The sequence below is a fragment of the Chlamydotis macqueenii genome, chromosome 12 (genome assembly GCF_036417535.1).
Source record: "Chlamydotis macqueenii isolate bChlMac1 chromosome 12, bChlMac1.mat, whole genome shotgun sequence".
Taxonomy (NCBI): Eukaryota; Metazoa; Chordata; class Aves; order Otidiformes; family Otididae; genus Chlamydotis; species Chlamydotis macqueenii.
In genome coordinates, this window is record NC_141567.1 from 195,140 (window position 1) to 218,435 (window position 23,296).

General features: G+C 43.4%; 1 protein-coding gene and 1 long non-coding RNA gene across 8 annotated transcripts in view; one reads left to right on the forward strand and one right to left on the reverse strand.

Annotated features, from left to right (window-relative positions):
• Positions 1-20,286, reverse strand: part of TP53BP1 (tumor protein p53 binding protein 1) — a 36,066-nt gene extending 15,780 nt beyond the window's left edge. For 2 of the 7 annotated variants that reach the window (XM_086757219.1, XM_086757217.1), the window contains exons 1-11: positions 14,734-15,010; positions 14,585-14,654; positions 14,427-14,514; positions 14,030-14,100; positions 11,995-12,153; positions 11,380-11,461; positions 10,309-10,454; positions 8,956-9,076; positions 8,536-8,627; positions 7,261-7,463; positions 4,499-5,744 (exon numbers count right to left, since the gene is read on the reverse strand). In XM_086757219.1, coding sequence (XP_086613345.1) covers positions 4,499-5,744; positions 7,261-7,463; positions 8,536-8,627; positions 8,956-9,076; positions 10,309-10,454; positions 11,380-11,461; positions 11,995-12,153; positions 14,030-14,100; positions 14,427-14,514; positions 14,585-14,654; positions 14,734-14,907 — 2,452 coding nt within the window. In that variant the 5' untranslated portion in view covers positions 14,908-15,010. The other 5 variants (XM_086757221.1, XM_086757220.1, XM_086757222.1 and 2 more) reach the window with 5 other exon arrangements.
• Positions 15,281-23,002, forward strand: LOC147599166 (uncharacterized). The gene is made up of 2 exons (XR_015259885.1): positions 15,281-15,498; positions 22,650-23,002. It is a non-coding gene; the product is annotated as an uncharacterized LOC147599166 (long non-coding RNA).
• Positions 23,003-23,296: the final 294 nt, after the last annotated feature.

Sequence of the window (23,296 nt, forward strand, 5' to 3'; positions counted from 1 at the left end):
CTTGAGCAATGGAAAACCCATCTATTCTGCTTTTGAAAACTTTGAAAACATCACCTGGCCTGCTGTCACAAGTTTTAAAGACACGGTTCAGTAATTGCAACATCCTTGAGATCAACCTAAGCACTTCAGTATATTTTTGCACTGGGTAGGCATTTCACAGTGCAATGGTATTCACGCTTCGTGTGTACACCACAAATCAAAAGGCCAACTACCATTCCTCACAAACAGCTTATGGATGTCTGTCATGTCATGGCCTATAGCAAACGTGTTTTATTTAAAAACTGGAGTCTTTAGAAACTCCACTGAGTCTTGATTGAGTTAGCTAGCACGATCCCTTCTAGCCTACATATTCACATTTGGCAGGCTAATAACAAATGATCAAAAGAACTTATTAAGTTATCAGCCTGCATTTTAATAAAAACTAATCTAGTTGTTAAACCAACAGATACCATCAGAGAAAACAAACAAGCTTCACACTCACAAGACTTGAAAAAAAGTGTATGCCTGAAAGCTTAATTGCATTCACATAACTACATCAGCTGTTGTAACAATGAAAAAGATTAATTCTCTCTACAAACTTTTCTTATGTCCTTAAGACCATCATCCTATTACTTCTCCTTTTATCTTTCAGTATCAAAAGACTGGAGTTTTTCTTTGATCCACTTTGTCTCTCTCAAGTTTGCTAATGCTAAGGTATAAAAAATTTCATTTGCTTGGGTAACACTTTCATAGGGAGAGTTGGATGTTTCTAACACAGAAACTACCAGCATAGCACAAAACTGCAACCCCATAATGGAAGGAGACAATGGAATCTCCCAACTCTGCATCAAACTAAGTGAAGCAGAGCTGTTACCCGCTTTTCTACATGAAAAGGTGAGTCTCACCACCTTTTCTGCATATTGTGATGCTTCTTGCACACTACTACTACACGGATGGCCAGCCTGCAGCAGTCAAGCAGCTCCCTCTGAAACTAACACCCAGTAAAACAGAGTTGGTTTTTTAGCCAGTATATAATTTAACCTGCCAAACCTCCTACTGCAGGAAGCTTTGAAACCTAAAAAAACCACACATGGAAGTCCTACAGTGGGGGGTAAAAAAAAAAAAAAAACAACACACACCTATCCAAGATACCAAAAAACAAAGACACCACTTCAGACTCAGCATGTTCCTAAACCATATTTTTCTTGATGATGAAAGAGAGACTTCTTGAGAAGTATCTCCCCACTGCATTTTTGCCCTTACATTTATCCATATGCATCTGCTATCGAATACTGGGGGACCTTGCATACCAAGCTAGACTGATGCAGTATAACTGTTCTTCCGACTGCTGTAGTATCTCAATTTACAGAGACCATGATTTTCAGTCTTTAGCTCAGCGTTATCACAAAGGCTCAGTGACCTACTGCAAGCCACTGAACAGGAAAGACTGAAAAGAAAAAACAAAAACAAACCAACCAAAAAACCAACAACAACAAAAATCCCCTATTAGATGGCAACAGAATAATCCAACACTAACAAAGAAGCTGGTCTTCTTGGTCCACAGAGTATCTCAAACCCTAACGATTCAGATTTTGTGTGCAGTCTCCAAAAGCTGTCACTAAGGCTTCCTTTCTTTTTTTTTTCTAATTTTAATGATTCAATTGTACCACTGAAAAACAATACTCAAAGCTTTCCCTAAATATCATTAGAGAGGGAGCCTCCAAACTTGTGATAAGATGTTGCTAAGATACATCTGAATACCCCAAATTAATAACTTCAATCTGAAATTGATGACACTACTGTCTTCACTGCCAAAGCAATCCACTGAATTGCCTCCAGCACATTACCTCCTTAGCACGGGTTCCCCAAGCCAACAAAGACTCCAGTGTCAGAGAATGCACTAAATTTAAAAAAAAAAGAAATCATTGCCTTTCTGGACAACTGAAATATTCTAATTCCACGCTCAACAATGAAGCAGCTTGCTATAACACTCTGAAAGAAAGTGATGGTCACTAGTTATGGGATGCTAAAGAATGCAAAACCAAAAAAAAGCTCTCAAACATCTCACTGGTCCTACTGCATTGAGAAGAATGGGTGCAAAAGTTACATCAATTAAATTGCTGTGATAGCTGGCATATTAAGCAATGCTCAACAATACAGATTAATTCATACAACCAGCAAAGTGGAGTTTTTATGTCTAAACAAAAAAGATATTAGAACCCCTAAAGTATGGGAATTTTTACATAACTAAACATATACTTAGCTCAAAATAAAGTAACCACTGTAGAAGTTGTTCTCAGATGTCAGTGATGTTAAAAAGCTGTAGCCACACAAGCATGCATACTCCTTGAAAATAATTTGAGCTTTATTTTGTTTTAAAATAGGTCAACAGATACAGCAAAGTCCAGCCTGCAAACTGCTATTATCTTTTGCTGGAAGTCCCTCCAAAACTGATGACCTGCATAAGCATTCAAATCTCTTTTCCACATCTCACTGTAATCTAACTTCTACGGGTATCAATATTTACCTGTCATTCTTATCTTACAACATAAGATCCTATCTTCACCCTGTTCTTTAGTACCTTGAGCTTCCTCTCACCAGCCAGTTCCATACTATTAAATGGTTATCTTTCTCAAACTTGTCAGCAAATTTGGTATTAAAAACACACTTAAGTGTTACACTCAATCCCTTTTTATCCAAGTCTTCATCTATCACTTCAAAGTCATCTCACCTACTTCTGTTCAGACATAAAGAAGGAAGCTCTTCATCTTGCTCCTTTTTGAAATCTGCCATTTTGACCTTTCCAAACAGGATCACATGTTCCAGAAGTCAGCACAGTTCAAGGTCACAAGAACTGAAGAAAAGCGGAGGGAACCATATAAGAACAAGCCCAAAAGGCTTTCAGGAGGAAACAGCCAAATCTGCCATAAATGGCAGTAAGGATCAGTTCATTACTGGAAAAATTAAACAAGTAGTTTAGAAAACAGTAACAAAAAATATTTGACTGGTGAGAGTGACAAGAGAAGTTTTGAAGAAGCGTACAGGTCTTCAAAAAAAACCCCAAACATAAATTGGCAGAGAAAAACAAGAAATGTCCTTCACCGACAAAGAACAGAAAATTATTCAGACTGGTTATCAACTGAGTATGTAAAAAGAAAAAGAAGGCTGAGTGTTAGGAAATGTTTTTAAACATCTTACACTAATGTCTCAAAAGGGAAAACTAGAAGACATTATCACTTGAACAAAGCTCTGCAGAAGAGACTATAGGGCTATGTAAGAATACCACAACCTTTGAGTGGTAAGAGAAAGTCTATATAGCCCACAGCTTTAGAGATTCCACAAATCAAAATCACAGATTGGTCAACCTGAATCTATCAGATGGTTCACAAACATCTTCCCTGCTAGACATCTCATTTAATTCTAACAGCATTGCGCAATTCTATTTATCTTCCACCGTACTCTAACTGAAGGACTTAAATAATTCGCAGAGCATAAACTACCTAGCAAATCAGTGAAGAGTTAAATAAACCTCTACTAACATACCAGTCTGTTCAGGAGATGTAAAGACAACCATTACCTATTGACAACTGATTTTCAGGCCCTCAACTTCCACAATCACCACAGCAGACCGGAAGTCACCTACTATCATCGTAAGAGAGGGAAAGGTCTCTCTCACTCTCTGATCCTGCAGTTTAACAACAGACTACTTAGATCTAAAAAACATGTACAATCTAAGACAAAGCTCTAATAAAACTTTGTTTTCTATTACTTTCTCATTTGAAAGTACAGAACTCTATGTTTTAAAACAAAGCCAGCTAAGAGGCAAAAGCTCCACAAAACTCAGGTATAGCACGCCACATTTCTTGTATAACTACACAACAGCATGTTAAAGGGATTTCAACGCATCATGACAATACCTGCCGAGCCACAGCTTGTGCACAAGTGAAAAGCTGTTCTACTGTAAAATAATCTCAAGGTAAATTTGCTGTATTAGATTCTAGCTCAAAACTGCTCTATACACCCCCACAAAGAAAATTCTCCTTATGAGAATTACAAATGAAAAAAAAAAAAAAAAAAAAAAAAAAAAAAAAAAAAAAAAGAAGTAAGGAGACCTACAAGAGGGAAAGTAGAGATTACCACACACCCTTCCCTTTCAAGGACACTACTGTTGTTGTTTCCGGGGAGGAAAAAACCAAAAAAAGTTACAAAAATCCTGGAGCATCACTAGTGTCACATTTTGAGTTTTCAAAGTCGCTCTGTGTTTCTGCCATAAAACAGCGAGAGTGTGCTAGGAACCAGAATTACCTTATCTCTCTTGCCCGCAGTAATGTAACAAAACAGAAAGTAAAGGCGTGTTACGCGTGTTACACAGTAACTTGTAGTGCTGCTCTTAAGAGACAATGTGCAACATGCATCCAAGATCAGTGAGTGCTCCCTGAAAACAGTGAGGATTGTACACAGCTGTCCTTGACATTATTCAAAATATACACCCATGAACTACTAACCTAAATTCACTTACCGCTAGAAGGACTGGGGGATTTAGCAGTTGCCTTCTCCTGTGGCTTCATCTGCTCCTCTTGCTGCAGATCCCTTGTCACAACAGCATCCTCCACATTCTTTGGCACCAGATTCCCCTGCTGAGCCATCAGCATGTCAACCCCTCCCTCTTGAGGTGGTGGCTGATCCCCTGTTATTGTCTGTCCTAATTCTGAGCAACCTGGACGGTTTTTGGCACACAATGCCACTTCTGATGGAACATCTAACTTAGGAAATAAATCGTTGTGCTGTTCCAGTAACTTCCCTACAGAAGGCTTAGACAGAACTTCACTGAGCTTTGGCATGTTTTCCAAAGCAGCCTCAAAGGACAGTCTATCCACGCTCTTTGCCTGTCCATTGCCAAAAGTACAACCTTTTGAAGTTCCTTTTCTCCAGCTTTCTAGTCCAATCTTTTCTACTTCTTGTGCCTGATCGGACAAATTTTTGTTATTTTTACAAGAACCATCAGCAGATTCCACTTCCATATCTTCATGACACTGTACTTCCCTTTCAAGAATAAGCCTCTGAGAAAGTGCTATATTAACAAGGGACCCATCTTCATTTATTTGCTTCTCTTTTACTTGTAGTTTTTCTTCTTGTTCTTCACATTGAGTCTCAGGAACTGCCTCAGGTTCTGAAGTCTCTTCCCTTGCATAACCCTCAGACTGTGCTTCTCTACCCTGAGTGTATGACAAAATCTCAGGCAGACCAGACTGATCTGCAGCAGCCTGACTTTCAGAAACAGGCTCGATCTCTCGATGAGCTGTAGGAGCCGACAACCTATCTCCTGCTATATCTGCCCTAACTAACTGCATTACAGGCTTTCCTGTAGTCTGTAAATCCTCCTTTTGTGCTTTTTCACAGTTTTCAGAAAGGGCTTGATCACCCATATCCACCCTGAGTTTTACATTGTCATTCTCCACAGAACAGAGCCTCGCGTCTGAGGCGTTGCATTCAGAAATCATCTCTACCTGTGTGGTTTCACAATCTTGGCCTGTGTTCAGAGAGCCTGAACTGACCTCTGTATTTGTAGGCCCGCTACATTCACTTGCGGAAAGTATCAGCTTACAGGACTCAGAAGGCTGTGACACAGAGTCACCTGTAGATGTCCTTGACAAACAATCTGTGGGTTCAGAGAGATCTCCTCTGAGAGAGGAGCTACTGGTTAAAGTAGCAGCTTTTTCTTCTTCATGGTTCTTCTCCGGGCTCTGAGTTGGAACAAAGATATCCTAAAATGAAAAGAGTGACATGGAGCATCAGGGCATCCCAAATAGGACTGTATTTGTTATTCCTAGAACTTTACACTGGATTATGGAGCAGAGCAAGTTCAGCACAAAGCTACAGATAAAATAAAACAAAACACTTCCCCCCACCCCTCATTTATATGAGTGATAATTGCCCCATTCTTGCTGAGAAAAATTACCACTACCCATTACTTTTTAGTACCTACGTGGCAAAGTCAGACACAATCCTTGGTACACCTCTCACACTACCATATAATGAAGAACAGGTTAAGTATGGCAAATTAGTAGCTATTTTTAGTCAAACAACCTCCCAGAGGAGGCCACAAAGACGATGAGAGGGCTGGAGCACCTCTCCTGTGAGGACAGGCTGAGAGAGTTGGAGCTGTTCAGCCTGGAGAAGAGGAGGCTCCGGGGAGACCTTGTAGCAGCCTTCCAGTGCCTAAAGGAGGCTACAGGAAAGACGGGGAGAAACTCTTCAGCAGGGCCTGTTGTGATAGGACAAGGGGTAATGGGTTCAAAATAGAGGGAGGTAGATTCAGAGTAGATATTAGGAAAAAAATTTTTTACACGGAGGGTGGTGGAACACTGGCCCAGGTTGCCCAGAGAGGTGGTGGATGCCCCATCCCTGGAAACATTCAAGGCCAGGTTGGCCGGGGCTCTGAGCAAACTTATCTGGTTGGAGATGTCCCTGCTCCTTGCAGGGGCTTGGACTAGATGACCTTTGAAGGTCTCTTCCAACCCAAACCATTCTGTGATTCTATGATTCTAAACAAGGGGTCTGGAAAGGTTGTCTGGAGAAATCTATTCTATGAGCATGAAAGCCTCCTTCAGCTAAGGCGAAACTCTGCTTTGACTATTGAAGTCTCTAGTACAAACTTTATTTTCTGCCTTAAGCGGATGAAATTTGTAATAGTAAGCTATAAATCACCAACTGTCTGTTAAATCCATTTGAACAGTAATAACTTCCAGAATCAAAAAGCACAAAGGAAACAACAGACAATAAGAATAAACAACTTGAAAAATGCAGTAAATGAATTCTAGCCTTGTAGGAGAACACAAATGCTTTATCACAAAACAGTTTCACTTTCTCCATGACAAATAATGTTAAGGTCTATCCTGATAAAAGTCTAATTTATGATGCAGTCTGAGATGCGAGACGCCTAGTTCTGCATGAGAAAGCGGCAGCCTTTGAAACAGAGAAAGAAAAATTTAAAAAAAAAAAAACAACCCACATAAAAAGCTTTCTAGCATAAATTAAAAGACAACAAATTTTACATTCCAAAACTCACTATGCCCTCTTAAGATGTTCTGCATTTTTTCTGCAGGATAAACTGCCACACAGTATGATCAACATAGAACTGCGACTCGTGGGAACAGGGAAGCTAACGAGAATCAGCTTAGCAGGAAAGCTCAACACAGAAGCATAGAGGCTGACTCAAACACACATCTTCTGCAACACCCATATAAAAACCTCAGAAAATGTATCTACATAAACCCTTACATGAGAGAACTCTGGTTGTGATGGTACAGGTAAAGATCCAGGAAAGAAGGTCAGGGCACTCTGGGACACTGGAGTTGAAGCCTGTGGCAGCACAAGAGGTCCTGGTGGAACACGTGGGACGGTCATCTCCACTAGCATATCTCCTCTCTGCTTCTGCATCAGCTCTCTTCCTTCTGCAGGGATAGATATATCCATCTGTTCTTCTGCTTTGAGAGAGGAGAAAATACATTACTATGTATTACGCAAATTCCTGCATTGTACCTGAAGTTTCCAACATTCTATTAGAGGACTCATCTTCAGTGGCATATGCAACTTTCTCATGCTTTAATGGGAAAATCTAAAATCTTCTCTCCAGGTGAATATTTTTTTTCTTCCTCCCCCCTCCGCGCCCCCCGCCCTGGAGGTGGGGGGAGGGTGGTGGAAATCAACAAAAACATCCATATGCTTAAATTTAAGGGGGCAGTAAAGTGTTTTGTTAATAATTCATATATCTATCTTGGTACAGGTCTATAAGTTCTACAGTTAGAAAAAGGTATCTGAAATTTACAAACAGCATTTCTCTGAGGTTTTTTTTTTCCCCTTTTGCTATCTCTATTAAAATGCAACCAAATTCAGACCCCAGCTAACAAAATATCTATTCTAAAAGCATTTCACATTGTGTGACGGGAATCTCACAGAAAGGAATGATGATTCTGTATCATACTAAAAGTCTGCATGGATGGATATCTTATCCCTGATGGCAAATGGGTGCTTAGGGAAAACGTTTAAGAATCAAGGTATCATATAGAACAATCCCTCTTTTGGCATGGTGTTTTAGAAAACACTCAACATACAAAAGCTTTTTAAAATATTGTGCAAGTCATCCAAGTTAAGGTAAAACAGCTGTTTTGATGCAGTCCTCCTCTGTCCTTTCTATTGCCCTAACAGTATATACTTAATAGACATATCTGCCTGTAGCAAGAATGGCTTTTCCCTAAGAAAGGGGGACAATTGCAAGCAGCAATCTGTATCCCATACAAAGTATTTCCCATCTTTCACGTGGAAGGGAGCTAGCCAACAGTATGAATTTCGTTATGATAGCTATGCAGGAAATATCAACAGCACATCAGCATCTGAGTCACAAATACAGATCTCCCTTCATCTACTTCTTTCAGTGTTCTCAATCCTGCTTTACTCTTTAAATATAATTTTACCAGGTTTTGAAAAGGCTGCATGCTCAGACTAAACCACAGAGCACAGAAACACAACCACAGACCAGTACGCAGAAAATTTTACCTTTCACTTGCTCTTGTTCAGTAGGACTGCTGGGGACAAGAGCATTGGATCCAAAGGCAACAGGAGGAGGAATAACTATGCCTGAAGAGACACTGCAGACCACAAAAAGGGAACACAGAAAAGACCACCATACATCACTAGAAAACGCATTAACTTCTCCCCAAATGTAGCTCCAGCTTATCACAATAGGAGTCATCTTATAAAAGGAGAATGTCAGGTTGTTCACTGGCAAGAGACTTCAGAAATGGCCATTTACCACATAGGCATCACTAGTTCATCACAAAATAAAGCCATGCTTCTCTCATAGTACAAAATTAAAACATGGATTGCTTAAAATCAACCACAAGCCCTTGAATAAAGAAAAGAGTAGTGGAAACGCACTATTGCAATCAAGCAATAGTTTTGGGATTTTTTGCTTACATGGAATGACTCTCCTGTACAAGGGATCCCTGTCCAGAGAGCTGCAGAAGTTGCAGACTGCGGGCAGGGGTGCACGCCAGAGAACTTCCCTCTTCCACCCTGGTTATCGGACAGCCACTCCCTGCAGCAGTTTTGAACAAAAGGAAGTAAGATTAGAAATCTGACCACTAACCAATTCGATCAGAAAACTCTGAGGAACAATATACACACTACTGCACAGTTACTTCCAAGGCAGGAAAGCTGATTTGGAGAACAGCTGTACATGAAAGTTCAGTATGTGAAATGTGAGCATAATATAGTTAAGATGATAAAGGTAAGTTTGCACCTATAGAATAGACTTTTATCAGGCCAGACTGTACAAGTCTTCCTTCTTGGGAATTTTAAAAGAAAAATCCCCAATGGTACCAATATCAGCACGCTTGATTCAGCACTAGAATGCAAATACAGGCAAGATTCTTACAAGAAAAAGACACCTCACATCAACCACTGACTCAGTGTGAGTAGGAGGTTGTTACTGAACCTTCTGGATACAGAGAGTTCGTGCACAAGACCATACTGGTATAGACACAGTTGTGCACATATTAAAACTGAAAAAAAAGCATAAAGTGAGACTTCATTTAGCTCATACTTTATAAAGCGTGATAAAGTTGCCTTCCAAAACTTTATTTTCTAGGCCTTTCACTATTAAGATTGTTAAGAACTTTTCTATTTCTTTATTAGCCTTTCAGTTGTTGATACCAAAACCAGACATAGACATCCTCCTAGCAAGTCACATAGTGATGACCTCTCTCCTAATCCTGTTTCACATAATCTCTCTCTTACAGGGAAGGAACATTAACCTACATGACAAATAAGACCGGCTAAAATTGTGGTATGAAAATTTTGATTGCAGATTCCTGTCCTATCCCAAACAGGAAGGCAAATTCAGGGAAGTAAGGTGGAATGTTTTGCCAAAGTTATCCAGCATAAGAAAGTCTAAAATATTTGCCTATACTGCTTATGCACACTTTGTATGACTACAAAGGGTGAGCATTATTATTGCCAGTTTCAGAATAGGTAAAAGGAGGTTTTTTGGTTTTGTTCTTCAAGGCGCACAGAAAGAAAGGAAATTAAATGTATTTAACAAGCCAGTGTAACTGTTCTAACAAAAAGTGACATTTAGACATTGTTCCATAGTATATTGAAAGATGTAGCCTTTCATTTCAAAGCATTCTCAATTTTAGCAGAAATTACGTGAAAAATACTCACAGCACTCTGCACCCTAAAACACTACATGCCTAAAAAGGTCAAGCAGGAATGACGATTACGATGATCTCGGGGATGGACATTTTGGCCCTGCGTGTCTATTGTTACCTGTTTCGTTATTCTCAGGAAACATCTCTTCCTGAGTTGACAAGATATCTGACTCCTCATGACAAGAATCAAGGGATTTCTCAGATTTAGTGGGGTCACAGACAGATACTTGTTTCCTGGTATGCTCTTCTGCTTCCTGCACAGTTCTGGAGAAGCAAAACATAGTCACCAACCTGAGAAATCCGAAGTATGAAAGAATACTGCAACATTGTAAAGAACATTTATCAGCACAGATGAAAGGTATCCACTTGCATACACCACAGAGAAAAAAAAATAAAATTAAATTACATTTAAAAAGGGGAAAAAGACCGACCTCTTTCTCCTGTCCAAATAACATGTTCATCCTTGACAACATTTTCAGAATTGTTTTGTAAGTTTTCTACCAATCTAGATGCTTGATGCTTAAATGGAATGCAGATTGTTCTACTGAGTTCTATTCAATGTAGATTCCAGAAATTTTGTTTCACCTCCTTTTCAACATTATTTCGTGTCAGAATATGACAATATAAGATGACCTAAACATTATTCTATCTGGCATAAAAGATATATAGAGAATTTTCAACAAACTGAAGTCTCACATTTAAAAGCAATCAAAACTACAAACCTTACAATAACAAATACTCAAAAGCATCCTGGAATAGCCATCATTTAGCCTTTAGGTTTCACCCGTAAGGCCAATGCCTATGCTGCAGTGATTAAATTGTTGTTAAATAACTCCTCTGACTTAAACTAAATTATTACTTTTAATATATTCCAGTCTTTTAACTTTAAGAATATTATTAGTGTATTTTATTATCCGGTGCACTCTCCCTTAAAAATAAACCTATTGATGTGTTTGTGTGTAAGAGTTTGAAACCACCTCTCTTCTCAGCTAGAAATGGTGAAAGCACTCCTTAGTCTGCACTGCTGCACGAAGGTCTCATCAGTACTTTGTCCTTCCCTTCACTTCACTTTTCTCTTTTACTTTGAAGTCTGAACCCTCCTATGTCTAAAAACCTAGTAAAAAAAAAAGACAGAAATCAACTTCCAAAATACTAGCAAGAGACCTACAAAGAACCTGGACTGTTTTACCTTTCAGACTTCTCTGTCTGGCCTTCCAAAGCAGTATGTGCTTCTGTGCTCGCGACAGTTTCTGTGCTGTCCCCATGCAGTTCTAGCAAGAGAGAGGGGAAGAAAAAAACCAAAAACCTATTCTGTTACGCAGGTCACCTGGCTTAATATACAAAGAGAAGAAAGCGTAGTTCTGTAAATTAAACAAATCAAGACAAGCTTTATATGAAAAAAAAAAAAAAATGTAAAAGGATCTTTAAAGGACCCTTCCAACCCAAACCATTCTATGATTCCACAATTAACAACTGAAAAAAAAAAAAAAAAAAAAAAAAAAAAAGACAGGATGAGGTTTTTACCAGGGAGGGAATTGAGTACGAGATTCTGGAATCAAATTAGGAAAGAGAGGTGCAAGAACCAACGACAGCACTCGGACAGCTACAAGAAAACAAATGAACTAGCCCAAAGGAAAGAGAAGGCAAAACTCTTCTCAACTACCAGTGAGCTGTGAACTCATTTTTGAAAACTACTAATATTTACTAATAATTTCTTTAACAAGAAATACAACATCTATAACTTAAAGAAAACAGAGAGAATTGACAGAGCAACAAAAGGACATATAAGATCATTTCCACATACCATCTTTAGGATCGTTTTTCACAAGTCTGGAAGAAGGGACAGCAGCTCCAGGGTGAAACTGATGCCTAGCACCTTCTTCATTGGGCACGAAGTCACTTTCAAAGTCCTGGCTCTGTGAGAGCTCTAGAGCTCCAAAATGCAGCTGTGACATGCCTGTATCTAACACCAAATACATGATATGTATATATCAAAAAACTTCAAAAAATAAAAAAAAAAAAAAATCAAAGAGCCATCTATTACTTTAGAAGGGCAAAAGATACTTTTCTTCTTAGCGGGTGTATTTAGGCTACTCCTGAAACTCTGAATAAACTAAGAGACTTTGATCTCAGCTGTACTAATTAAAAACACAGTAACGGAACAGGGAGAGTGGCCACTCAGAAACCAGTGTTAATTAGCAAGGTCTTATGTAACACCACTAAGTACTGCAGCAGATTTGGATTCCGTGATGAGAAAACTATCCTGATCATACATAGTCTGTGCCTGAATGTCCTTTGACGATAATCATTATTGATGCCCCATCCCTGGAAACATTCCAGGCCAGGCTGGATGAGGCTCTGAGCAACCTGATCTAGTCGGGGATGTCCCTGCTCCTTGCAGTGGGGTTGGACTAGATGACCTCTGAAGGTCCCTTCCAACCCAAACCGTTCTATGATTCTATGATGCACCCATGCCACTTCTAAGCCATTTCCTGTCTCCAAGATCTTTGTTAACAACAATATGAAGTCACCCTTTTTCCAAACACCAAAGCATAGTGTCGTAGTTCAGCCCTGATCAGGACCAGACTACGCAGTCTGTCTCTCGCTCCCCCCACCCTCCGAGAGAATAGGAGGAGATGATATAAGAAAAAAACAGCTCAAGGTTTGAGATAAGGACGGGGAGAAATCCTTAAAGTTACCGTCACGGGCAAAACAGACTCGACTTGGGGAAAACTATTCATTTATCTCTAAAATTAGCAGGAGAATGAGACAGGGAACAAGATAACCTCCCCCCACCCCTCCCTCTTCCCGGGCTTAACATTATCTCTACTACCTTCCCCTCCCGAGCGGCACTGGGGGGGAAAAGGGAATGGGGGTCGCGGTCAGTTCATCACGCGTTGTTTTACGCCTCTGTATCATCGTCAGAGGAAGAACTCCTCGCATTCCTCCTCTGCTCCAGCGTGGGGTCCCTCCCACGGGCCACAGTCCTTCGTGAAACTGCTCCGGCGTGGGTCATCTCTTCCACGGGGTGCAGTCCCTGTAGAACAGCTGTCCCAGCGGGCCCTCCACGGGGCACAGCCTCCTTCAGGCATCCACCTGCTCTGGCGTGGGGTCCTCCACGGGCTGCAGGGGGATCTCTGCCCCTCCGTGGACCTCCATGGGCTGCAGGGGGACAACCCGCTCCACCATGGTCTTCACCATGGGCTGCAGGGGAATCTTGGCCAGGAGCCATATTACTCCTCCCCGTCCTTCTTCACTGACCTTGGCGTCTGCAGCCGTTCCTCACAACAGGCTGGCAGATGCCTCTCAGGATCCTTTTTACATCTTATTCACTTCTCATCTCCTCTCCACTTCTTGCAGCCGGGCCGGGCCGAGTTGGGCCCAGTCGGCTGCCCGGCGGGAGGCCAGAGGGTGAGGCCTGCAAGGCCCATGAGGCTCGTGCCTCCCCCTCTCTGCCCCCCGCTCAGCTGCTTCACATCTTCTCCTCCTCTTTTTCCTGTTTTCCCCTACTTAAATGTGTTATCGCAGAGGCGTTATCACGGGACATTCTGCTACCAATTGGCTCGGCCTTAGCCAGCAGCGGGTCCGCCCTAGGCCCGGCCAAGTCCACTGAACAAAGGGGAGCAACTTCTAGCAGTTTCCTACAGAAGCTACCACCTTAGGCCCCCCCTCGCTAACAAAACCAGAACACATAGAGATCAACTTTTGGAAAAAGATGCTGTTTTCTGGCCTACACAACTACCCCTAGGTGAGGCAAGTGAGGCAGCTGAACTGAGAAACTACACAGATGGTCGATCAGATTCTCAGCCCCAAGGAGAGCCCTGAAATGGAGATATTACCTTCTACACACAGCGAGGCGGCACAGTCCTCAACATCACCTTCACCTCTTTCCCCAGCGTTTCCAAGGGCACTGCAACAGAAAGACTTATGCACATTGCTTTGCGGTTTCCTGCAGGCTGCCTTCTTACAGCCCACTTGTGTTCTGAGGGGATGCTTCGCAGCTGCAGCACCTGGCCAGGTGCTCCCAAGCCCTTCGAACCCCGCACCCCGGCGCGGGCAGGGCTCCGGCGCCTGCGGCGCTACGCCGGGACGGGCACGGCCGCAGCCAGCACCGAGCCTGTATTTTAAGCCCGTCCTCGGCGTACCAACAGCTATTTTACAGGGCGAGAGACCCAGGAGGAGGCGACCGAGAGCCGGCGCGCCATGCTGGGAGAGATGGCGGCCCGGCCCACCCACCTGCTCTCCCCACCAGGCGGTAGCACCTCCTCAGCGACGCGGCCCCGCTGGCCGACGGCGTCCGGGCGGGCAGGGCTCTCCATCGGTGCTGCAAGCACAGCGCAGTTAGCGCGGCTGCGGACCGCCGGGCACGCCGCGGCCCCGCGCCCAGCTCTTACCTGCGGGTCGCTCCCGGACCGCTCCGCCGCCCGCGGGGGCTCGGCTGCCAGCACGACCGCAGACGAGCTCCTGCAAGACAGCCGCACGGGTCGCGTCAGGGCACGGCAGGGCAGGGCAGGGCCGCGCCACCCCCGCGCCGGGCGCTCACCAGCACGGGGCTCGGGCTCCGCCGAGCCGGCAACCGGCGGGCCAGCACGCCGAGGCAGGCCTGCTCCGCGTCCTCCTCTGCGCCCGCGCTCCCGGCCTGTGAGTCCTCCACGATCAGGAGCGGCGTGCCCTGCTGCGAGAAGCCTGGGTCCAGCTGGCTGCCGCCGCGCTCCATGCAGGGCGCCGCGGGGAGGTAGAACGCCTGGCGGAGCCCAGCCGCGGCTCTACGCCGCCCGCCCGGCCGGGCCGCCACAACGCGCCACGCTTCCCGCGGCCGCCATCTTGCAGCGCGCCGATTGGCGGCGCGCCGCCTGCCCGCCCCGCGCCGCGCCGCCGGCGCCGTTACCAGGGAGATGGCGGCCCGGGCGGCGCCTGGCGGGTCTCGAGGTCCGCGGGGCGGCTTCGCCGCCGAGGGAGGGCGCAGCGGGCCCAGCGGGCCCTGCGCCTGGAGCGCCGCCCACGGAGCGGAAACGGCGGCGGGTCCACAGCTGCCCCGCCGCCTTTATGCAGGGAGACGCGCACTCAGCCTCTGGGTGAGAAGGCGGCCCCGCGCCTGCCCTCGGGTCGCGCCGCGCCGCCGGAGTCTCTCGAGGGCGAATACAGCACCTTGCCGGGCGGCGCAGAAGGCCGGCCCAGGGGGCTCGGGGCCCAGGGGGAACCGGCACCGGCGCCGACCGATCCCCTTTTCATCAAACGTACAAACCCTCCCCCAGCTCCGGCACTGGCACGGAACAGAACACCGCTCGCCCCGGACAACCACAACCCTGTAAGTGAATTTTTAAGTATCATAGGAAAGCGAAATCGGATTAATTTCCCAGTGCTTCTATTAATAAACAGCAGTTACTGAATAAGCCTTGGGCACAAATTGTGGCGGTATTGTTGTCTTTCAGCATTAAACTTTTTGCCTAAAAAACTAGTTAGCTTGAACAATTTAAATTCACATTTGCAAGTTCTCTTTTTCACTTCTGCACCTCTCTGTATTTTATAGATTAGAATTCTACATCTTTTATTTAAAAACCTGTTGTAGAACCAAAACTGCAGAAAGACTGAAAGAACAATATCTGGCCTGGAAGAAACCATTGTTATGCAAGGTTACAAACAAAAGGTTGTACATAGCAAAATACTGTAAAGTTTGTGTTAAATTTGTGTGTAATGTGAAATCCAAGTTTGCACATGCCTGTTAAGAACATTAAACAGACTATAAATATTTACAATTCCTACACAGGAAGAATACTTTAGTAGTTGGTTGTCCAGCTCCCAGAAAATGCTCCTTTAGTACATACTAAGCTGTATTATTGAAAAGTTGTTCTGGTATATTAGTTTAAAAAATACATACAAATTCAAATGTTGTCTGTAATTTGCCCTAATGCCAAAGAACACCACGAAGCCTATGATTACTAAATCCTTCTTTCGTAAAGTTGTGCATAGGCTTTTGCTAACTATCTGGAGAAGACAGATTTCATGTTCACAAAATATTTTATCCCAGGGACCTGAAAAGGAGACTAGGATCATGATGGAACAGTTGGCAGTCTATGATCCTCACGTGTTTCAGAAGTTTTAAAACAGGCTCTTTGAGTTTGTTCAATTCCCTTTCAAGCTTAATTCTGCTTCCATCAGAAGAAAGCATTTCAAATGGTCTTCCTTTATGCTTATTCTCAAAATTAAATAGAATATAAAAATCCTCTCTTTTTTTTTTTTTGGCAAAATAGAATGCAAAGACGTCTTCTAAACACAAGTATTTTTTAAAGCAAGTTTATGGTACTCTGCTACTGATCCCTGCTGGACTTCCAAGCTTGCTACTGTCTTCCTCTTTAGCATATAAGAATAAGCTCCTTTTCTTATCGACAGAATATTAAACAACTACATCCTTCCTCATATCATCCTCTTTTACACTTCTATCCTGCCAGCACCTCTTTTCTATTAGCTCCTCCTAGAGAATATATGCTCTTCATTAGTGCATTTGAAATGCTTACCTAAGCCAAGTCCTTTTTCAAACTCCAGATTTTTGTCTGAAGGTGTTTCTACAATAGATACAGTTAAGTACTAACTGGGCGGGGGGGGAAGACAAAATTATTGTGTTTATAACAACACATGAAGTACCTGCAAGTGGGCAGGCATTGGCCATGCATAATGTATCTTTGGGAAGAAAAAAAAAAAGAGAGCAGAAAAACAAGGAATGGATTTTGAGGAGCAGACATCAATAAACAGATAACTGGCAAGTAATAACTTGTGGTACAAAGAGAGTTACAAAAAGATGGCAGTTTTTTTACTAAAGGCACAAGTGCGAACTATATGCAAAGAAAGCATAAGAAATACAATAGGAGGAGGTGATTTGTCTCGGGTATGGCAAGAAAACAGAGGAAAGGAAATAAGGAAATCAGAACTCTATCAGCTTTCTTAAAGGATCGGTACAGAAGAATGGCAGAAGCATAAAAGGACAAAATTTAGAAAGACTAGAGATATCAAGAGCAATGAGAAAATGATCTATAGATATACTACTAGGAAAACAACAACTGCAAGAATTGTTGGCCTGCTGTTCTGAGGTAACACTACTGGGTGGCTAATGTCAAGAAGGCAGAAGCATTTACTGTTCTTCTCTAAAAAGGTTAACAGAAAACGGGAGCTAGCCCAGATAAACAAGAATTACAAAGGACAAGATTTCAGCCTTGCAACAAGGCTGAAACAGGTTAAAGAGTGCTTATCTAAGCCAGATTTTTAAAAAATTGTTGAGTCTAGACTTCTTCCTAAAAAATGTTGTCTTAGAAGTGTTAACCATTACCTTTCAAAACCCATGGAGGATAATGAGGGATCTGAAGACTAGAGGAGGCAAATGTGCCAGTTGCTCCTCAAAATTCCTTGCAAATCCTTGAAAACTTTGATAACAAATCATCAAAGAAGTTACCAGTTTGTATCTAGAAGATACCAAAGAGAGGAGTAGGCAGCCAACATAGATCTGTAAAAACAAGGCACATAACATCAATCTGATTTCTTCTCATGTCAGAGCAACAGGCCTTATTAATAGAAAAGTGGTAGAATAACAACTTTACTATAGTTACAGACTTTTAGCAGGATCTAAATGGGGTTCTCATAACCAAACAAGGGAAGCATAGCTGGGATGAAATTTCAGTAAGGTAAGTAAAAAACTGTTGAATATCCATCCACAGAAAGTAAACATCATCAGTTCTATGTCAAAACAAGTACCTCTGAGTGAGGATCCAAACATCAATGTGCTATTCCTGTTCTGTTCACTGTGACCTTGGTCACAAAATAAGGAGTACACTTATTAAACCCACAAGCAATCTGAAACTGAGAGGGACTATAAGTAGTAGAAGAAAAATTGTTTTAAATGGTCTGGAAAATGGATAAAGTACAATGCAGGTAAGAACAATGTTCCACAGAGGAAAGGACTGCACAGATTCAGGATGGGGCTGCTAGGCTATGTGGCATTCTGTAAAATAAAGCAATCGGGGGTCATAGTGACTGACAAACTAATCATGAGCCAGTGTCTTGCTGCTGCCACAGAAAAAGGTGTAAACAGAAAGCGTTGTGCCCATGTATAGTGTGCATATATATGGGATGCGTGAAGTAGTTCTTGTATTCTACACTGACAAGGCCTAAGCTAAGCATTACATCTAATGAGAAGATGGCAAAGGAATTGGTTATCATAACAGTCAGAAAAAGTCAATGGCAAATAATTTGTTTATCATATTCAGAGTTTAGAGGACAACTGCTAATTCATTTACATGAACTGCAAACACATTTAAATTAAAGTACGATAAAACAGAAATAAGCAAAAATGTTTAAAAAGGCTAATGAGGCTCTGAAGATTATGCAGTCTCTAACATTTAGAACTTCTTTCTTAAAGTAGTAACAAATAGGTATAGTTGATCTTGGTCTGAAACAGGAAATTGGCCTAGATCATCTCCAGGGTTCCCTTCCAGTCTCATTTTTCTGCAATTCAATAATTTTGCATGAACCCGGGAAGGACAAAACTGAGACCTCAATAAGTAAATACCAAATCTGTGTGTGAGTTGTAAAGCTGACCGCACATTTTTTGTGTTACATTTGTAATCTCATTTTCTTTCCATCTTTTTCATGCTATGAAAAAAAAGCAGGCTGCTTTCTTTATAATACACAAATATTTGATCTAAATATCCTCCCTCAGTTTGCAGACTGCCTTTTTTCTGAGTCTTATCATAAATTACGAATAGGGTGTGGCCACCTTTACCTAAAACAGACGATAAAAGAATAAAACTAATCTTTGCATCCTTTCCCTTCAAACAAAACACGTCCAGCACTAGACTTTCAATGAAGGTATGAAGGCTGTCTGATTTTTCATATTTAGAGTATTTTTTAGGAATTTCTTGTATCTTACAGAATTTGCAATGGACAGCTGAAGCTATAGTTTATTTTGTTCTGAATACTCCTTTCCAATGGAATCTACTAATTAATGGGAAACTGAGAAACAAGAATTCTAGTATTAGTCATTTCTTCCCCTGTGAATCAATTTCTCTGTGTAGCCCCAGGCTCCATCTTCAAAACAGGACAGTATTCATATGAAAAGCACCAAATTCCAGATCCTGATTTCAAGTAGGAATTAGATACCTAAACTAAGATACCTAACAAGACAGCTAAACTTACAAAGGAGTAAGTATGCTACTAATCTTTGAAAAGCTAGGTTTAAGTAGTTGTACCATATTATAACAGTTGCTATTATTTACACTATTATTTAAATAATAATGTAAGTATTTACATTATTATTTAAAAACTACCTGGCCAATTTCCATATGCATTACCCTCCACTCTGCTAATCTGGGAATAAACACTGTATCGTATTCACCATTCTCGGGGGGCCGTGAGTCCCGTGACAAATAAGAATGCCTGGCATGCTAACGACTAACCGTCACCGACAGCCAATCTGCGTTATAAAGTGAAAAAGGCCTCCAGCGAGCCGGGCCCCGCTGGCCTGGCCTGTGCTCACAGCTGACCCGCGGCAGGGCAGTCGCAGCCATCCACACTTGCGCCTCCCGAACTTCGCTGCTCACAGCGAGCCAGAAAGCCCTCAGCCTCGCGGCGGGGAGATGCATTTGGACACCTCGGCCGCTCCGGCAGCCCGGCCGGCCGCCCGCGGCCCACTCCCAGCAGAGCGCCTCACCTCCGCTCCACCCCGCCGCTGAGCCGGTCCCCCCGCAGCGCACCCTTGCCCCCCGCCGCCCCTCGAGGCACCGCCGCCGGAGCTCCCTGGACAGGACCTGCGCAGCGCCCCGGCCCGCAGCGGCAAGGCCGGGCGGAGAGGCCGGCGGGGCCCGCGGCGCCCCGGCGTCCCCAAGGCCCCGCCGCGGGGAGCGCCCCGCTGCTCCCGCCGGCCCCGCGCGCCGGGCGGGCCAGACGGAGCTGCCCTGGCCCCTTCCCGGGTCGGGTCTCCGCCGGGCGGAGCACAACGGACAGAGCGGCCGCGGGAGGTGACGGAAGTGGGAGGCCACGGGGCCGGGCCGGCCGCTAGACGACCGCTTTTACCTGGTCTCAGCCGGGAGCCGGCGAGTAGGGCCGGGCACCGCAGCTTCGGGCGGGGGCACAGGCGGTCCAGCCGCGCCACCGCCCCCGGACGGGCCCGCCCCGCTGACATCAGGCGGGCGGCAACGGGCCAGGCCCCGCCCGCCGCCCGCGCCGCGCACGGTGCTCCGGGGCGCCCGCAGCCGCGCCAGAGTCCGGCGGCAGCGGCCGAGGGGGCATCCGCAGTGGCTCCGAGGTGCAGCGGCAGCTGGGCGGAGCTGCGGGGCAGGCCGGAGCGCGGAGGCGCTTTGTCTTTCATTGCTTTGAATTTCAGTGCAAAGATTTGTGGTTTATTTGATTTCTGAAGCAGTGTTCGGAGCCGGTGTGTCCAGGAGTGGTAGAGCACTGAAAGACACGCAGTGGGACTAGCACCAGCCAGGAATGACAATGCAATTTACTGCTCTCCTGTAGCCGTCAGTCAAAGGCTCTTACCGTTAATGCAATGCATCTATAGTCTTACTTTGTGAAAGCCTGACCACAAAGTGTTCACCATATGAATGCAAGAAAAAAAAAGGACAGAGATTTAATCATGCGAGCCTTACATGGCTAAGATTGCCAGAGCAAATTAACTTCCTTCTTAAGTGTACAGTTTACTTACTGACTTGCATATCACTTCCCTTGAATACTCCTAACATATTCAGTAGCACCAAATGACAGTGTAATTCTGCTATTTAGCTATTTCACTGTAAGCCAGCATCACATAGTTTCTCTGTGCTGCCTTGTGGAGAAGTCTTAAAACCACTGCATGCCTTCACTGAGCAAGGGAAGTTGTGAAAGACATATATACAGTTGTGGTGGAAAGTGTAGCATTAGTTTCTTTGCAGTGTTCAGCGAGGCTGCTGGCAACCCATACAGTTCAGCCTGCAAAAAAAAATCTTCATAATATTCAAGTTGTGCTCATTTTTTATGCTTGTGCTTTGCCTGATTGTTTCAGCTACATTGTTTTGACTGTTTTTAGTTATGAGGAGAAATGAAACAAAGAGGTAAGAATTTTGGCCACTTGGTAGTTCATATTTAATTGACTGAAAATCACCTTGGCTTTAAAGAGGGATCACTGCATCAGTATGAATTAGTACCTTTCTTCATCTGATAAACATCTATTTTAATTCCAAAGCTCTGGATCACTGGAAATGACAAAATAAATATACGTGATAATTTCATAGGGACTTAGAGATCCTAGTTTTGATCAGAGCTGCAGTTGTTCCAAATTGCACGGGAGACATTCAGTATCTTGTGGCGCCTTCTGTAGGATGAAAGTGGGAGGAATAGAGTACTACTCTGATAAATCACCCATGGGGTTAAACAGAAGCAAAAATATAGGTCGTTTGGTCAAGCAGAGGGGCTTAGCCCTCTGTTTCCCTTTCGGCATTACAACACGTCCTGGAAGTGACAGTATAAATGGCCACACGGCTCCATCTCTATATGGAAGCATTATCAAAGTTGGGTTTTGCTGCGCCACATATAAGGGTAGCTGTGTTCACCACAGGAGAGAGCTGTTCAAGGCCTGAACAAACTCCCTTTGGGCTGTCACCTATTTTTCCCTGCTTCTTAGAAATGTCACAGCCAAAATGACATTATATTTCACCTCAGTTAAAGGCTCATTATCCCAGTTCAGATACTGCCATAGATCTCTGGTTCTCAGGAGTTTTTTTATTTATATGGACATTTTTAGCTGGGGAGGACAGGAAGTCATCATTCCAGGCTAAAGGACTGAGAAACTGAAATTGTGTAGCCCATTCTTCCTGTGATATTATGAAGATCCTTCTTGCACTATTTTGAGCCTAGTTTTTCTAAATCCATTTTTATAATGGTCATTTACCTGTGATTCATCGTCCTTCACTGTTCAGAGGTAATGCTTTTGTCTGCTTTTGCCACCTCTCATTCTGTGATGTTTGTCAGGACTTCTAATACCTGTAATCAGCCCAGCTAGCTTTTGTTATTTCATGGCGATGCCAGTCACTGCTGCAGTGTTTGAAAGCAGAAACTTACACCATAATTGCTATACAGATCTATTATATGGATCCAGAGTGGGAATTTGCAGGGAAAAGGAGGGACTTAGTAGGCTGGAAGTCCCTCCTTTCACTGCCTTATGCAGTGCACACACATTGGGACTCAAGCCACCCCAATTCTACTGTGACCACAGACAGCCTTGATTCACATCAAAAAGCAACAGAAATAAAATTATTCTATCATTTGATGGTACAGTAGAGGAATGCAAATGGATCCCATCATAAAAACCCATCTCTTAATTGTAAACATTCTTCCCTAGAGGGTCAAGTCTCTATGGTACCAAACCATGCTTGGATATTCTTTTTAAGCTTTCACTTCAGTTTGCATGTCTCCTGTTTCTTTTCTCCTTGGCAGAAAGCCAGCTGGAGGAGCGTCTCTGCACTGCAGTGAAAAGCTGCAGCCCTGGAAAGCTAGCACGTCAAAAATAAGCAGCAAGTATTATGACTGAATCACCTGAAAATGGAAGGCACTTCTACCAGCTGGTATTAAAATCTTTCATCTTCATGTTTTGTCAGCATGTTTTCACTCCGTGATCTACAATCCTACTTCCATGATAGAATTTATTGTACGCTGGTGTTTATTTGCAGGTTTATTGCTTTGCTCACATATTTACCTGCTTCAGTGCAATCCCTTCAAGACAAATGAAATTAATGCTGCTATGCAAGTTACAACACACAGAAATAAATTAAACCCTTTTGATGCACTAATTCTCCCTGTTTACAAGATTTATTTCATAAAGCCATAGCCAGTGGTGTCACCACAATTTAATGTGAAAAAGACCTATTGCATCATCTCCTAAGTTATCTGTTGAGAGCAAGAGCACCTTTTGACAAAGACCTCCATTTGAGAAAATCCTGTAAGCTGCTAACATCAGTTGTAGCCTGCAGTGATAATTATTCTGGACTTTTCCCTCTTTCTGTAGTTGGCTTTTTCCCTGATTATCTTCTGTCAGAGTCTTATGACACTAAAGATTCGCATAAGCTTGCCAAAATGCCGACTGT